Source organism: Poromitra crassiceps (assembly GCF_964638095.1).
Source record: "Poromitra crassiceps genome assembly, chromosome: 25".
NCBI lineage: Eukaryota > Metazoa > Chordata > Actinopteri > Beryciformes > Melamphaidae > Poromitra > Poromitra crassiceps.
The window spans coordinates 18015551-18030455 of record NC_139649.1 but is presented as its reverse complement, the minus strand read 5'-3'; the positions used below and the strand labels follow the sequence as shown (position 1 = coordinate 18030455).

General features: G+C 46.9%; 1 protein-coding gene across 1 annotated transcript in view; it reads left to right on the top strand.

Moving 5' to 3' along the window:
• The window catches only part of cntn6 (contactin 6), a gene marked incomplete at both ends in the record, with an annotated part of 39603 nt that extends 38885 nt beyond the window's left edge, over positions 1–718 (top strand). The window contains one exon of the mRNA XM_083660611.1: positions 623–718. Within this exon, the coding sequence (XP_083516737.1) occupies positions 623–718 (96 nt within the window). The remainder of the gene's footprint in view (positions 1–622) is intronic.
• Positions 719–14905: the final 14187 nt, after the last annotated feature.

The following is a 14905-nucleotide window of genomic DNA, read 5'->3' as shown; positions in this document are numbered from 1 at the left end:
ATATTTTCTTGTGCTTAACTTTTTTTTAAATAAAGACAAGACAACAAGAACAGAAAACACTCAACATCAACAAAAGGGTGGCACACTTAAACATACATTCCCAATCAATGATGTCGGGTGTAAATAGCCATATTGGCTATTTACACCCGGCGTGCAAATAGTATTGTTGGTTACGGACACCTGGGTGCTAATAGCATCTGCCGGAATAAAGAGGCCAGGTCACCAATGATGTCATAACGTGGCCACTAGGGGCCGAGTGGCCAGAAAGTAGCCAGGTCGCCGATGATGTCATATGTAACATGGCCACTAGGGGCCAAGTGGTCCGAAAGTTGGCCAGGTATAGCTGATGATGTCATACAGCCACGTAACGGCAACGCTGTTAGTAGACTCCAATGTGTCTTGTTTCACAACACTTAGATCTAGCTTTTAGATGGTGATACTGTAAGATATTTTAGGATGACATGGATTAAACTGTCCCTCCTGAGGCTGTGTTATAGATCTTATGCATGACAACATTTGGCCCAGATCTCCATAAATACACAGACTATCTTGAACAAACTCTAGTTAAACTGGCCGACCTCAAGGTGTGATTTTTGTCCTTTTTCTTTCTTTCTCTTTTAAGGCAGACCTTACAGGGGTTGGAGCACTCTTAATCTGCAAAGAAGCACCACTGAGCGCCTGTAAAATAGCATACATAGTCATGCTGGTTCTGGGATAAAGCCAGTCTCCAGACTGAGCTGTGTCAGATGCATAATCTTTCAAGTGAGCAGGACTATTATTCATAAGTAAACCATCTTGCTGAATGCAATGCAGATGTTTGAAGAGACTGTTGTCAGTGTGACTTTCAGTGTCACAATATTAGGCGGTATTTGGACAGTTGGGACCTTTAATAAAAGTTATGTATACACTCAGAAAGTTAATATAATATCAGAAGAGAGGATCCCAAATGCTGAGCCAATTAAATGTACGGATTAAGCAGTTTAGCAGCACTAGTCTTGAGAGATATAAATAATCAGGTGTGATATAACTTTCCTCGGAGCATGCTGGGACCTTTCTGATCTTGGCTCATAATCACTATGTCAAAAAGAAATGTACTTGCTGTAAATATGTTCAACACTGTGGTATAGGCCTATATACTGTACAACATTGCCGGTTATGAGTTTACAAGGAGAAACTCAAAGATCTGTTCCAAGTGAAGTCTTGCTATTATGATAGCTGGTTTGGTGTGTTCAAGCCAAGTCATTTTTTACAAGTCCAAGTCAAGTCTCAAGTCTTTGAGCTCAAGTCCAAGTCAAGTCTCTGGTCACAAGTCCAAGTCAAGTCTCAAGTTTCTTATGGATGAGTGTTTTATCATCTGCTGCATGATATCCAGTCTGCTTAGAACACTGCAGCTAAAACTAAGGAATTCAAAGCATGTACTGTATTATCACCACTCCTTATATTAGCATACAGTATCAGCATTGATTGGATGACATCAGAAGATATTTCCTTAATGTTAATGCACCAAAAAAAAAAGATTGTTCACAAGTCCCAAACCTCAAGTCCAAGTCAAGTCTCAAGTCACTGTGGGTGAGACTTAAGTGCGACTCAAGTCCAAGTCCCAAGTCCAAGTCCCCATCTCTGGTTCAAGCAAATCTAGAGCCTGGGTTGACATTTTGGAGTAATAAGAAATATGCTAAATCGGGCGATGTGCAAACATCGTTGATGACACATTTCAAAGTAAATTATAGCACTGCGGTGGTATCAGCTTCTAATTTCATGAAATGGATTAGTTTTGCAAATATACATGTAAGCTATATATATATCGTGCACATTTGCTGAATTGCTATACTATAGCCATCCACCACAGCCCACGTTGTTTGTCATGTCATTTCAAATAAGGAATTGATAAAGTGACTGTTGGAGTTTCAGCAACGAACCAACATCAATAAAGTCTTCCAAGAGTCATCCGCACCTTGCAAAACTGCTGCACAATCTCCTTTGACTTAAGCTGGCTGTTCTGGTCGTGCAAAACTCCGACTTAAATATGTAAAGAAATTGGAATAACCAGAGCTTGACTCACGGATTGCAGCTAATCCTTTATTCATGGAAATCTCTTGAGAACGGTATCATTCAAGGAATGGCTCCTTTACTCTCTTACTCCTTTCTGAATCCAACCTGGGCTCATTATAATCATATGACACCTCATGAGGCGCCGTCCTGAGAAACTGCTCGGGGTCACCTGCTGATGATGAGCACATGGTGATCTATCATGAACTAAACTCAGAGCACTTTTCATCCTCGACCCAGTATGGTTTCATTCACATTGTGCATGGGCCATGGGATACATACAAACCAGGGATAAGTACAATCTCGGCGTAAATTTGAAACAACTTGGGCATTTCATGTTTCTAGAATGTCAGCATTTTATAGACAGTTTTAACTTGACAACAATAACAACCGTCACAACCCACCTGAATATCCGGTTTACTTCCTGTATACATAGCTGAGCGCAGGCTGATATTCGGCTCATATTAAATGTTAACGTTAGGCCGTGTCTCCGACAGACACATTAACAAGGTAGCCTATTTCGGTCTTTATGTCTTTTAGTAGTTAGTAGTAGTTGTTGTTGTTGATAGTTGCCATAACAACTAGCCTAGGTAAACCCAGCCCCCACGTGACCTGCTCTCTCAGTTCCCAGTCACTAGCCTTGTGACTGTAAGCAGGGTGAGCCTGAGAGCAGGTCACTGGGGGCTGGGTTTACCCAGGCTACATAACAACCACCCCTGTCGGAAAGACGTGCACACGCTGGGTAGGAAGCGTTGTTGTCCCGGAGGTGATTTTTTTTTCTTCGGATGATGCCGAAGGCTATGCGAAGGCATAACCCGCCCCTCTCTGCCTCTGATTGGCCTAGCGTCAAACTTCCATCCAAACACATTCGCTTGGCTATCCTGCATGGTTACATGCTGCCACTCGGACGTGCTGCCACTCCGATGTTCTGCCACTCCGAAATATCGGCACTCAGAAAGGGGGTCTATATTCCCCGTTTTTCACTAACCTCTCCCAGCCCCCACGCCAAACCTAACCTCCCCCCATGCCTAAACCTAACCTCCCCCAGACCCTAACCCAAAACCTAACCTCTCCCACCCCCACGCCTAAACCTAAGGTCGGCATTGCGGCTTCTAAGGTGAACGACCGCCAGTCCGAATAATGGAAGTTAACGTTCGGAGTGGCAGGGCGTCGGAAAGGCAGAGGAACCCCATCCTGGATTACATCTCTTTCTACAGTCTGTGGTCAGACCGTCAGAGGGTCAGACAGACATACAGCAGTTACGCTTGCTAGCCTGCATGAAAGACGCCAGTGTGTTTATGTTTTTAATATAGTCATATCTATGGTTTATAACGCTGCCACTAATCAGAGGCAGAGAGGGCCAGGGGTGGGTTATGCCTTCGCCATCATCCGAAAAAAATATCGCTTCCGGTAAGCTAGCTAGCTAGCTAGCTAATGTTAGCTGCTGGTTGGTTGGCTAACTAGCGAATGTTAGCCGTTAGCTAACGTTAATGCATTAACTAGACAAACAGAGACATGCAGAGCTCCAAAAACAGAGCAATTCGTGATTTTGTTACTGTAGTTTCTGCAGAGTAACGTCCATGTTACGGATCTGACGGATAGTGCAGTAACAGTCAGCAGCTATGATAGCGCAGCCAGGGGGGGGAGGAAGTCGGGGGGAGGAAGTCCATATATGGTCCATCCGGTCATGGGGCACATGACATTACGTCATCACAGGATAACGTGATTGGCTGGCTCAGATCTGTTCAAATCTGAGCCAGCCAATCACGTTGTCCTGCGTTGTTTGGGACGTGTATAAAAGGCGACCGCAGATGGGGGTGGGTGGGGGGAACCAGAGGAGAGCAGAGGGGGAACCAGAGGAGAGGAGGGGAGAGGCGAGGAGAGCAGAGGGGGAGAGGAGAGAGGGGGAACCAGAGGAGAGGAGGGGAGAGGGGGAGAGGCGAGGAGAGCAGAGGGGGAACCAGAGGGGAGAGGGGGGAGAGCAGAGGGGGAGAGGAGAGGGGGAACCAGAGGGGAGAGAGGGGGAGAGGAGAAGCGGAGAGGAGGGGAGAGAGGGGGAGAGGAGAGGGGGAACCAGAGGAGAGGAGGGGAGAGGGGGAACCAGAGGGGAGAGAGGGAGGAACCAGAGGAGAGGAGAGCAGAGGGGGAGAGGAGAGAGGGGGAACCAGAGGAGAGGAGGGGAGAGGCGAGAGAGCAGAGGGGGAGAGGAGAGGGGGAACCAGAGGGGAGAGAGGGGGAGAGGAGAGGGGGAACCAGGGGGAGAGGAGAGGAGAAGCGGAGAGGAGGGGAGAGAGGGGGAGAGGAGAGCAGAGGGGGAGAGGAGAGGGGGAACCAGGGGGAGAGGAGAGGAGAGGAGAGAGGAGAGGGGGAGAGCAGAGGGGGAGGAGAGGAGGGGAGAGGGGAGGAGGAGAGAGGGGGAGAGGAGAGGAGAGGAGAGGAGAGGAGAGGAGAGGGGAGGAGGAGAGAGGGGGAGAGGAGAGGAGAGGAGAGGAGAGGAGGGGAGAGGAGAGAGGAGGAGAGGGGGAGAGGAGGGGAGGGGAGAGGGGAGAGGAGAGGAGGGGGGAGAGGGGAGAGGAGAGGAGAGGAGGAGGGGAGAGGAGGAGATGAGGAGAGGGGAGAGGAGAGAGGGGGAGAGAGGAGAGGAGAGAGGGGGAGAGAGGAGAGGAGAGAGGGGAGAGAGAGGAGAGGAGAGGGGGAGAGGAGGAGAGCGCCGCCAGCGGTGGGGGGCGCCCATTGAAGCTTACCCCTTTACCCCCCCTATGGGCGGGGTATCCAGGGATATGAGTCAAGCGCGTGCGGGGAGAGGGGGGGGGGCATAGTGGCTGGACCCCTCCAGGGGCACTGCCATCTCTCTGGGCGGCCCTGGTAGTGGAAGCGATCATCTTGCTCTATAATGACCAGAATGGGTGTTGTTCAAACTGAACATTTATTTCTTCAACATGCTGCAGCAGAAAGGGAGATAAACAGCGGACACTATGTCCGTAGTTAAGCTATGAAGTAGCCTACTTCCCCCGCAGCATCGTGACGTTGAATGAAAGTATAGGCTCGTTTGAGATGACTTCTTGCTCGCCTGGGAAGCAGGCGAGTGCAGTCAGCCAATTAGAGGCAGAGAGGGGCGGGTCATGCCTTCGCCATCATGGGGAAAAAAAAGATTGCGTCCCGGAGCAAGCCTGTTTACAGAGAGCTGACTATCAGTACATTATTGCACGCATAGGCCTATCTTTACATTTAAACGTTTACATAGCAAAAATAGAAATAGAAGTAGGCTATGTCAGTGTTTTCTCCTGAATAGCTGAGAAAGTGGACACTGTCAATAGTTAGCACTGTGAAGCTGATACAATTCAGGTGGTGGTAATGCAACATTCAAGGATGCCAACCGCCATAAAACACAGAAGAAGAAGCTGAGAAAAAGGAAGTGCTGTGGGGTTGCAGCTGGTGAAAACCGTCTATACACGTAGGCCTATCTAGAAATGTTGATGCAACATATGTTTGCTTCAGAGACATTGGCATTCTACATTATGGTATTGTCAGCACCAGTGGCTCCTGCATTACATTATTGGCTTTCCTGGGGATGCTAAGCAGGTCTGGCTGTGGATACTCCTTGGATGGGAGACTGGTGCTGGAAGTGGTGTTGGATGACCAGTAGGAGGTGCTCTTTCCTCTGGTGTCATGAAAAATCTCCCCAATGCCCCAGGGCAGAGGCAGGGACTCTGTCCTTGAGTGAGCACCGTCAGTCTGATGAGATGTTAAACCGAAGTCCTGACTTTCTGTGGTCATTAAATATCCAATCGGCACTTCTGGCGCAAACTGGCTGCCATGCGTCAACCAGGTGGGTGTTACACATTGGTGGTGGTTGAGTGGGGTTCCCCCCTCCCCTGATATGTGAAGTAGTGAGTATCTAGAAAGGCGCTATATAAATTCAATCAATTATTATTTTATTATAACGTACAATACCAACGTCTTTCTGGCGACCAGGCTGAAATAGGATTGTTGTTCATATTGAAGTTGAATTGGGGGAGGGTGGTGTGTGGGGTAACTGACAATATTTTCTGGTATTGTCGAGGTGTAGGCTGCGAGATATGTCAGAAAGTGACAGTGTGTGGACCTGAGCTGAGCTCCAAAGTAGGGATAAAGTGGTGTGTGATGGACAGAAGATTGGCTGGGAATTAAAAAGACCATGAGCCCTCTCCAAGCACCGCGGGACAGCTGACAGGCAGCCTGCGGAGCTCTTCCTCCCAGGTTCACTGTGGAGGACCACTGCTAGAGGCATGGACCAACAACCCTGCCACCATCGCACTCGCTCTGAAAGGAGGGGTGTGTGAGTGGACTGTGGAGCATTCCCACTCCGCTGGCTGGGGTGTTATCAGATTTCCTAAAAAAAAACATTATATACAAAACATAATATACAATATAGGTTCAAAGATAATAAGGTTTGACTGTGCAGAATTCTGTTTATTTCTGAGCCATAAATCTTTATTGCAATGGTACATGTAGCCCATGGCTTGCTAGAATGTAAACAACAATTTAAAAATGTCATCAGAGTGTAAATTATATATTTTTCATTTCATTTTTCATTTTATGTTTCTTTTTTCTGAATATCATGGAATGAGGCCGTTCAAGATAATGTCACCTGAGGAAAGGAAACCTGGAAAAAGTTATTTGAATTGTAAACGAGTGTAATTATCTGCCTGCAAAATAGTAGGAATAAGATTAGGGATTTACAATTGCATTGTGGTTTACATTGTATGCAGACAAAACAGCCAGCATCTCAAAATGACTTTGCTTTGTTGCTATAGCAGTGTATCGCCACCTCGACAAGGCAATAAGACTCAGCGGATCCAAACACAAGGACAAGCTGGAGAGGGCCGTCTCCTCCTGCGAGACACTCCGCTCAGCTCCATCTCTCTGCAGGAGAGCAGGGAAAGGAAAAGGACAGGGAGGACTGTTGTGGATCCAACTGTTTGACATCCTGCCCTGTTGAAGACAGCAGTGCATCAACGCTGCATTCATGTACTGCCAAAAAAATAATAAAAAGTCGTTTTAATGGAGATAGTGTCATGCCTGCTCGGTCTCACTGACAGAAGCTCAGACTGTCTGGTAACACTGCAGCCTATGCCAATTCTGATACCCCCCATCCCCCCCATATATGACACAGATCTGATATTTTCTAAAAGCAGCATGAAATTGATTTCACTTTTTTCTCCCCAATGCCCCACTCTGATCTCGACCTCTTGGGATATGTGCTATAAAATCGGCTCCTGAGGCGTGCGACCTACATGCAACTTGTATTTGAACGCTCAAATCAGATTTTGTCAGCATTGCCACGACAATAAGTGGTAACACTTTTTTGGGCCAGTCCAGTGTTGATTCTCAACTATCACTTGACCCTGTTAACCCCAACCATATGTTAACCCTAACCCACACATGACTACCAACTACTGTACCGTTCACACTATAGACCCTTTTCACAGGGGCCAGTTTATGTCGAAAAGGCAGGGTAAAAGCACGTGCAAGCAAAACACTAATGAGGGTTTCCATTTTTTTTTATATATATATATATATATATATATATATATATTCCTATTTCATTTATTTTGCACAACACACAATACAGGTCATCATTTGGGTCATCAATGACATCCTAAAAAAGGTTTGTGTGAGTGCCAGGTCTCCCAAGAAGCTATTTAAAGCTTATAGCGGGAGCCTGCGCAGGAAGGTGGTCATCTTTATAGGACACAAATGGGCATAAATGGCAGCATATAACAGACATATCATGAAACAATACACTACATAACATGATACAATACAATTACACACAACATAACAATACATACAGTAAACAACATAGAACACAACGTAAACAACAGAGAAATACACAGTACAATCAACAAACGAACAACAAACGTTCCCAGATCAGTAATGAGCTATAAGTATGAGTTGAGCAGTTTTACTTTCAGTCATGGAAGTTTGAAACCCTCGTTAGTGTTTTGCTTGCACCTGTGTTTACCCCGCCTTTTTGACACAAAATACCCCCCGTGAGAAGGGTCTATTGTATCACCTGAAACTAGATGTTGTGTCCAAATAAAGTGTGACCCAATAAAAGTCTTACATCATTCACTTTGAGACGCCACGTCAGCTCGGCTGAGGAAGAGTAAGCATGGAGGACACCGAGACACAACCCCTGAAAGAAAGCCAAATTGCCAGCTTGACTGGTATGTATTTGGGGAGACGTCTCAAATCAGTCAAAGCTGGGAGGCACATACCGAAACCAGAATGTATTGAAAACAAGCAGAAGTGTGACATATTTGTTACTGATACTGCACAGTGTGTGCACACAGACACACACACACACACATTGTCGCGCGCGCACACTCTCACACACACACTCTCACACACATACACACTCACACACATGTCTTTTTGACATCGCTGTCAGTTAACATTGGCATTGGATATGGGTGACATCCATCCACAGAATCAGAAATGAGCAGCAGCGCATGTGTTGTGAATGTAGTCTGTAACTGTGCCAATGCTGCTTAACGATGGCAATGCTGCAACAGCAATACAATTCTTAGGGTTTGAATGTACTTCTAGTGCATTTATGTTTAGTCTTCTGTCATAGAAGTGCAGTGTGTCTTGACTGTACTGAGCATCAGGTCCAGATACATTTGATCCGGTGCTAGAGTGATCCTACATTGTACCAGCATGGCTGCCTGTAACATGGCTGGATGTGTTGGTTGCAGCAAAACAACCAAGAAATCCACATTGGAAAAAAATGTACTTGAGGTGTGCAGTGTTTCTCATACCCTTTTGGCTTCAGTACCCCCTTTCACTAGTTTCTGAATCCAGGTACCCTCTTTACCCGACTACGTTTTGCTTCAGGGTGTGAAGGCGCGTTTGATCACGCGACAACCCTAATTTCCCATCATATCATGCCTGCTGCACTGAGTAAGAATTAGATGTTTACCTCCACGTATACCCCTAGGGGTACACGTACTCCCATTTGAGAAACACGGGTGTATCTATCGTAGGGGAGACCAGGGCATGTTGTCACATAGACAAGTGTGCTGTGTTGGTGCACTTCATTTCTTCAGAAGCAGTGGTTCTCAACCTTTTTACACCAACACCTCAGAAATTACAGTACCACAATTGTGAAAGTATGAGAGGGAGGGAGCCCCGTGTACAACCAGTGGTACCCGTACCAGAGGTTGGTAACCCTCTGAAGTACAGTATATACATTTCTATACATGAAAAACATAATCTTGTGTTGAAAACAACATATGGCATCTCAGAAATTGACACCTGCACCACACACCAGGCAAAAATAACCCCTGCCTCACCCCTCCGGGGATGCAAGTATGATATAAAGAAGACTGCTGTAGTCAACATAGCACCTAAAAGTTAACATTTGTGTCATTGAAAATATTTAGTTTCAGAAATAAAGCCATTGAGACAACTTGCCCATGTGACAACTAGCCCCGCTCTCCCCTATAGTGTTATATGTTTTGCACTTTGAACGTTTATCTTTTCCGTTGACCTTCATCAACTTACTGTAGCCTACAGGGGGCACATTGCTTGCTCTCTCAGTCATTTAGTACAGAACAATAATACCTTATCTGTTATACCCTGTCAAGCCACCTCTAGCATTTCCGTCCATTAATGCATGTATGCCATTAACCTTAGAATCCCGCGGGGTCAGGATGCTGCCGCGTCGATCAGGAACATTCACTCCATTGTGAATTATTGATCAGGGAAACATGAGTTTATATTCCATCATTCATCGCCTGCATTTAAGTCTGCAGCTATAGCACTGTGTGCAAGGAGCTTTAAAAGCATGCATATTGTGAAAGCTGATGAAAACAATATGATTAACACACAGTTAAGGATGAACTGGCAAGCGCCGGAGATTCCTTTTTATCCTTTGAATTATCAAAGCCTTTTCTCCGCTGTGTGTCTTACGGTATTTATGTTGCCATTTATTGTCACTTTTACAGTGTTTGTGAGCATTTTATGCTTATCTGTACGGTCTCAAGTGGCAATTTAGTTGCAGGCTCCACTGAAGAGTTTTCAACTGCTTAGCATTTAAAAAATTATCAGTGGGGGTAAAAAAAAAAAAGACAAGATAAAAGAAGAAGAAGAAGAATACTTGGTCCTATCTGCAAAGAGATAGGCCGCCTCTAAACGTGCAGTTTGTGTGTAGAGGTCTTATGTGAAGGTAACCCCATTCACAGGTCCCCCGCTGAAAAGATGCACCAACCATATGGTGAGCATAAACAAGTGAGATATCTTCTTAAACCTCGGGGAGCATGTAGCTCTTATATGAGCAGTGTTCATTAGCCCCAAGTGAACTTTGAAGGTGAGAGGGAACAACGCGATAGAGCGCGGCAAGCAGCTTGACATTGTAGCGACACGGGGTGTGATGTGTTTCGAGCGCTGCAACCATGATTATCGTGGAATTGAATAATTGTTTTTCTAATTATGGATGTGTAAACCACATTTAAGGCCCCAGTCTGTTCTTTTGCTCCTCGGAGAAAACGGAGTAATTGAGTGTAGGACACAAACAGATTAATGACATGGTTTTTGCGACTTGGCCACTAGTCCTTATTATTTTTGGCAAGAGAGGATAAGGTGTGTAAACAGCGATCTGATTTGATGAAATGATCCCAGGTTTTCCCAATTCACCGTTAACTCTCTAAAGGAAAATGGCCTCATTTGTCCCAATTTTTCCGCCGATCCTGTGGGCGAATCAGCTTCCCAGGAACATTGTGTTGAAAGGAGAGTACGTCCCAGGAGGTGGGTGGCAGCAACACTAAGCAGAATTAATGTTTACACTCCTGGCTTTAGGACAGTCTCTTCCAAGGGCCTCAATTTTCGGAACTTGGCCCGGAACCGTAGTTTAGCACAGCTGGCAAAGACATCACATCTGTGACTAGCGTGTGGAATCCGTTCTATGGCTAACTAGAATGACAAGGGAAGTTCCAAAACAGCCTCGAGGCCTTAGTGCATGCTGTGTGTGGGGGCGGGGGATGTGTGTGGTAGCAATGCCAGTTCGCCTCGCAAGTATACCACCAGCGAGCGCGCTTGAATCCATGCGCACAAGCGTCACAACTGGCATATTTCACTTCATAACATTCATGAGTTTCATTGTGGTTGATTGAAGATGGAAATGCAGTGAAGGCCCACGCGCGTGCCTTTGATTGACAGATGTTCCTCGGAGGCATCCGTCCTCCAGAGAGAGACTGCTCAGTGGTCAGGAGAGCCCCGCTATAGCTAGCATGACGTGATGATGATAGATGATGCCGATGGGACAAGCTCACCTTGTGGATCAAACATAAAGGAATGTGACGCTGAAAAATTGCTCGGCCGAAAAGTTTCATTTGTTTGAATAGTGTTGTTTGAATAGTGTCATGATCTCGCTGGCGGAGACGCGTGCGGCGTCGCTACACGACCGAGCTTCCCGAATTCCCTCCAAACAGGAAGGAGAGCACGGCTCTGGGATGCGAAACGGCTGAAGATAACCTCATTAACTGGGGAAGAACATTAGGCCTTTATTATGTAGTGTCTTGAATGCTTGATCTCTTTCACCCCAGACTTTGATTTTTCAAGCATTCAGAGCACGGCCTCTCTCAAAGTTGCCTAAGAATATTTTGCGAGACCGTTCACCGGTTCAACTGAATCCGTCTTATTGGGTTACGATTAGAAGCGGCTCCGTCTCGCCCGTGTTCCTACAGGCTACAGGAGAGCAGCCATCTGCGAGGGCAGTAGCTAAATGCTATTGAAGCATCAGTGAGCAAATACATCTAACCAGTCACAGCTATTTCATTCACAGTCTCTCCCCCAAAAACCCACCGGAATGCTTGGATAAAATTGGATTCGTGATACTTCCATTCTCTCGTTATAGAAGCGGAGACCCATGTATTTTTATAGAAAGGCTTGAAACAAACGGGGAGCGAGGCAGACTCTTACTGTTGTCCCATCTCAGGGTATTCCATGAGTAATCGTTCAAAATGCGGGTGAGCCTGTCAGCCTGTCAGAGTGCAGTCTTTAACCGTTCTACACCATTGGTGTTCATTCTGGACGGGCCTTTCTTGATGATGCAGAAGGAGATCCGAAAATGGGAATACTGTATGTTATTATTTCAGTGTGTGACAATCCGACAATTCAATAATAACCACCTTTGCAGATGGTTTCCCCCCCCCCCCCCCAATACTTTTGCATGGTGAATCTGTGAAATGCATACAAATAACTGTTTCCTCAGATATAATGATGAAATTAGTAGGCTATGTCAGAGTGGTGGCAGAAAGTGTCAGGTTTTTCGTAAATGCATTTCTGGGTATTATCATGCAAAGCAAAGCACATTTCTAATTGTGCCCCGCGTGCCCTGTGTTATGGTGAGTCACCGCTCCAAATCCAGAGGCTTGCCAAGTAAGACCCGGTTGGCAATCTCACAATCCAGTCTGTGCCCATCTCTGAGTGAGCAACACAGTTCACATTCAAGTCAGGAAGTGGTGGGTCCTGACTCATAAACCCTCATATTGTGCCCAGTTTGCTGCTTCACCTCCTTTTGAATGACCAGGAAACCGGGGATTATTATCTCGCTAACCAGAGGGGATCACATTCAGAAAAGGCTCTCAAACTCCCTCACAGACTCATCAGCATTTTTAGGCATTTTTTTTTTAACAGGTGGGTGTATTTCCATACAAACGTAGTAGGTGCATGCGGTCCTCGTCTTGTTAAAGTTGAACCAGACAGCATGCGTAGAATAGTCTTATCAGTCTAAAATCACTAACTGGGGCTGCCACAGAGGAAAGCGTCTCCTCCTTGCTAATTAACACTCTGTAGATGCATCCTTTCCGATGTCTGGACACTGGCGGGAAAAGTTCTCGGTGCACAAGAAGAGACAAATCGAAATAAACAACTGCCTCCTAAACAACAGTGAGTGAGCACTCCGACCAGAGAAAGCAGGACTCGTCAACAACAGCTGAATTTCTTCTTCTACTGCACCTCCTCCTGCCGTCCTCCTCCTCAGTGCTTATTTGTACTGCGCCTCCTCCTGCCGTCCTCATTTTCTTCCTCCTCAGTGCTTATTTCTACTGCGCCTCCTCCTGCTGTCCTCATCCTGCTCCTCCTCAGTGCTTATTTCTACTGCGCCTCCTCCTGCCGTCCTCATCCTCCTCCTCCTCAGTGCTTATTTCTACTGCGCCTCCTCCTGCTGTCCTCATCCTCCTCCTCCTCCTCAGTGCTTATTTCTACTGCGCCTCCTCCTGCCGTCCTCATCCTCCTCCTCCTCAGTGCTTATTTCTACTGCGCCTCCTCCTGCCGTCCTCATCCTCCTCCTCCTCAGTGCTTATTTCTACTGCGCCTCCTCCTGCCGTCCTCATCCTGCTCCTCCTCAGTGCTTATTTCTACTGCGCCTCCTCCTGCTGTCCTCATCCTCCTCCTCCTCAGTGCTCATTTCTACTGCGCCTCCTCCTGCCGTCCTCATCCTCCTCCTCCTCAGTGCTCATTTCTACTGCGCCTCCTCCTGCTGTCCTCATCCTCCTCCTCCTCAGTGCTTATTTCTACTGCGCCTCCTCCTGCCGTCCTCATCCTCCTCCTCCTCAGTGCTTATTTCTACTGCGCCTCCTCCTGCTGTCCTCATCCTGCTCCTCCTCAGTGCTCATTTCTACTGCACCTCCTCCTGCCGTCCTCATCCTCCTCCTCCTCAGTGCTTATTTCTACTGCGCCTCCTCCTGCTGTCCTCATCCTGCTCCTCCTCAGTGCTCATTTCTACTGCGCCTCCTCCTGCCGTCCTCATCCTGCTCCTCCTCAGTGCTCATTTCTACTGCGCCTCCTCCTGCCGTCCTCATCCTCCTCCTCCTCAGTGCTTATTTCTACTGCGCCTCCTCCTGCCATCCTCATCCTCCTCAGTGCTCATTTCTACTGCGCCTCCTCCTGCCATCCTCATCCCCCTCCTCCTCAGTGCTCATTTCTACTGCGCCTCCTCCTGCCGTCCTCATCCTCCTCCTCCTCAGTGCTCATTTCTACTGCGCCTCCTCCTGCCATCCTCATCCTCCTCCTCCTCAGTGCTCATTTCTACTGCGCCTCCTCCTGCCGTCCTCATCCTTTGCCCTAGAGGTCTCGCCCACTTCGCCGACTCGCAGTCACTGCACGGCCACTGCGCGACCCCGCGCACTTGCGCAATTGTGCACCGCGCTGGAATCTCCCGCTCAATTCTATTAGTAAGATAGCAAATGCATGCAACTGCAGGGCTTAGACCTCCGGCCAGATGCCTGATTTACGGGATATGAACATTTTCGATTAATACAAACAATTTTCAACCAAAAATAAAAAAACGTTTTTGTTTTGGATCAATTCTATCCAATCATAATCTGCCAAAAGCAAAGCAAAGCAACATTTTCATTTACCAATCGAATGCGAGCAAGTTTTTTTATCCAGTGAACAGCAAAGTACTTTCTATCACAATGTACCACCGATTTTATGGAAATGTGGAAATGCAGTTTATGAAAGCTGGTGAAGAAACACACGTCACTGAGACAGGATGAGTACCCTACGCCCCCCCTCCTCTGCAATCAGTCTGAGAATGTTTTTTTCTTTTTTTTTTTGCTAAGCCCTGCAAATGTCCTCATTATGTCATTATGTCTCTTTGCATCCCCACACAGGGAACTATCATTTGGGCTTGTGAATATTATCAGCCTGTTCTTCCAGCCAGGGAGTGATCACGGCCTCAGCCCCCCTGTTCAGCCCCCCTGTCTGCTGCATGAGGGGCGACGGAACGACCGAGAGGAAACTGAGGGTCATTTCTGGGATGTGACTCTCAGAAGAAATAGACACTTCTTATGCCATGGGATGTACT